The sequence below is a fragment of the Ursus arctos genome, unplaced genomic scaffold (genome assembly GCF_023065955.2).
Source record: "Ursus arctos isolate Adak ecotype North America unplaced genomic scaffold, UrsArc2.0 scaffold_3, whole genome shotgun sequence".
Classification (NCBI taxonomy): Eukaryota; Metazoa; Chordata; class Mammalia; order Carnivora; family Ursidae; genus Ursus; species Ursus arctos.
The window spans coordinates 91,171,096-91,173,475 of NW_026622985.1; the positions used below are offsets into that span (position 1 = coordinate 91,171,096).

At 47.1% G+C, this 2,380-nt stretch overlaps 1 protein-coding gene across 1 annotated transcript; it reads right to left on the minus strand.

Annotated features, from left to right (window-relative positions):
* Positions 1–227: 227 nt before the first annotated feature.
* LOC113267175 (olfactory receptor-like protein OLF3) lies at positions 228–1,377 on the minus strand. Its single transcript, XM_026515141.3, has one exon. It carries the CDS (start codon positions 1,375–1,377, stop codon positions 436–438), a length of 942 nt encoding a protein of 313 aa, XP_026370926.2. The 3' UTR covers positions 228–435.
* Between the last annotated feature and the right edge of the window lie 1,003 nt (positions 1,378–2,380).

The following is a 2,380-nucleotide window of genomic DNA, read 5'->3' on the forward strand; positions in this document are numbered from 1 at the left end:
CTCCCTCCTCCCCTCCCTTTTCTCACTGATTGCAGAAAAGCTTAGACATACAGTTGTAGATTTTAGAAGGAAATATACTTTCCTGGCGTAAGTTTTGTGCACTGCCCTGATTTCTAATTTGATCTTCTTTTCTAATTCATATATGCTGGGATATCTTTTTTTTTTCATTTAATGTATGTATTTGTAAATTGTAATTCACATTTTTCGAATAAGTCGGGGGCCAAAAATAGAGCCCAGGGATACAATCCACTTCCCTGTTACCTCAAAAGATAGTGAGTGATGCAGATCGTGGTCCTCCTACCTGCTCCCTTACACCATGCACGTGTACACACATGCATAGGCACGTGCACAGACACAGGCGTATATTATGCCGAGGACAAACTCCAAGGTCCGCGGTGTTCACAGTGAGGCCTCTCATGACAAAGTCGCAGTATACTAAAGTTTTGATTCAGAGCGGCTCATCAGAACTCGACTCAGAGCAGCCTTCATCTCCTTGTTCCGCAGACTGTAGATGAGTGGATTCAGCATGGGGGTCACCACAGTGTAAAAGAGCACCACCACCTTGTCCTGCTCGGCCGAGGCTGTGGAGCGGGGCTGCATGTAGGTAACCAGCGCCATCCCGTAAGACATGGAGACCACAGTAAGGTGGGAGGCACAGGTCCCGAAGGCTTTGCGGCGTCCCCTGGTGGAGTGGATCCGCAGAATGGCTGCCACAATGTAGGCATAGGACAGTGAGACCAGGCAGCAGGGCACCAGCAGCACTACCACGCTGGAGGCCAATATGACCACCTGGTTGAGGGTGATGTCAACGCAGGCCAAGCGGATGAATGCCAGTGTCTCACAGGCCACATGGTTCAGCACGTGGTGTCCACAGGTGGGTAGGCGCATGGTGACCACCGTCTCCACCACAGAATTCACCAGACCTGTAAGCCAAGAGACAGCTGCCAGCCCAGCACAGCACCTTGGTCTCATCACTGCCACGTAGCGCAAGGGGTCGCAGACAGCCACGTAACGGTCATAGGCCATAGCAGCCAGCAGCAGGAACTCGGTACCCCCCAGGGCCAGCGAGAAGAAGAGCTGGGTCCCACATCGGATGAAGGAGATGGTTTTCTTCTCCAGCAGGAGGTGCACCAGCATCTGGGGGACCCCGCTAGAGGTGTAGCAAATGTCCACCACTGAGAGGTTGCAGAGGAAGAAGTACATGGGCAGGTGTAGTTGTGTGTCCAGTCCAATCAGGAGGATGATGAGCCCATTGCCCAGGAGGGTCAGCAGATAGGCGGTCCCAAACAGCACAAAGAGTCCAGCCTGGGTCTGCCTGTCATTGGAGAGCCCCAGGAGGACAAACTCACTTTCCCAGGTCAGGTTGTTCCTCCTCATGGAGCAGGTGGGTCAGGCTGCCAGGAGAGGAGCAAAGGCAGAGAGACGTAAGGAAAGGTCTCACTTTAGGAGTTGGGGATTAGGGCGTGAGCTGGACCTGGAGCTACAATAGGGATACCAACCTTCAGTTTCCTTAACCTAGATGCTTAGGGAGAATGCAATGAAAGTGCTACGGGAAGGACAGCTGGGTTCTCAACTAGACTGAGATTCTCAAGGATAAAGTCCCTGTTCTGGTCATCCTTTCGTGGCTAGGACCCAGCACAGTTACGATTACAGAGGAGGTAACCATTCACTGTAGAAGGAAAGAGAGAAAAAAAAAAAGTGGTGGAGAAAGGAAAGAAGGAAAGACAAAAAAGAAAGTAAAAAACACAGAAAAACTAAGCAAGAAAGTTTGGAAGTCAGAAAAGGAGGGAAGTGGAAGGTAAGGAGGAAAGGCAGATCTAGTTTTAAGCCAGCATCTGTTTAGCCCCTGTGTGTGCTGGGGCCTGTGCTAGACATCAGACACCTGCCTGTGAATAAGAAAGACGGAAGCGTGAGTCCTGCTTTCTTGGTTCTTGTAATTTAATCAGGGACACCAAGATTAAATTAATAATTACAAAAATTAAGTATAATTGTGCTAAGTGCTTTGAAGCAGAAGAACAAGGTTACTAGTTGTTTAATTAAATTTGTGGCTATAATTAAATTACCACTGGTTATGTCTTCTCAATAATGTGCAATTTACATAGTAAGTTACAGACATTTATTTAGATGTTTAAATAAATGATTAACAAAATAATGCAATGAGATCTTTTGGAAACCAGTGATCATATTACTGAATATGAACCGACTGAAATCCACTGAATCTTTCGGAGGGAATGAATACTCCTTTCTCAGCTAGGATTGTGTTGGATTATTTCCCTTCCAGCATGTTGACCAGCCCAGTATAAAAATAGAATTAAATGCCACAGTTTTTCTTAATAGAACTATAATCTCAAGGCATATTTCCTGTTCTTAAAACAGTTAA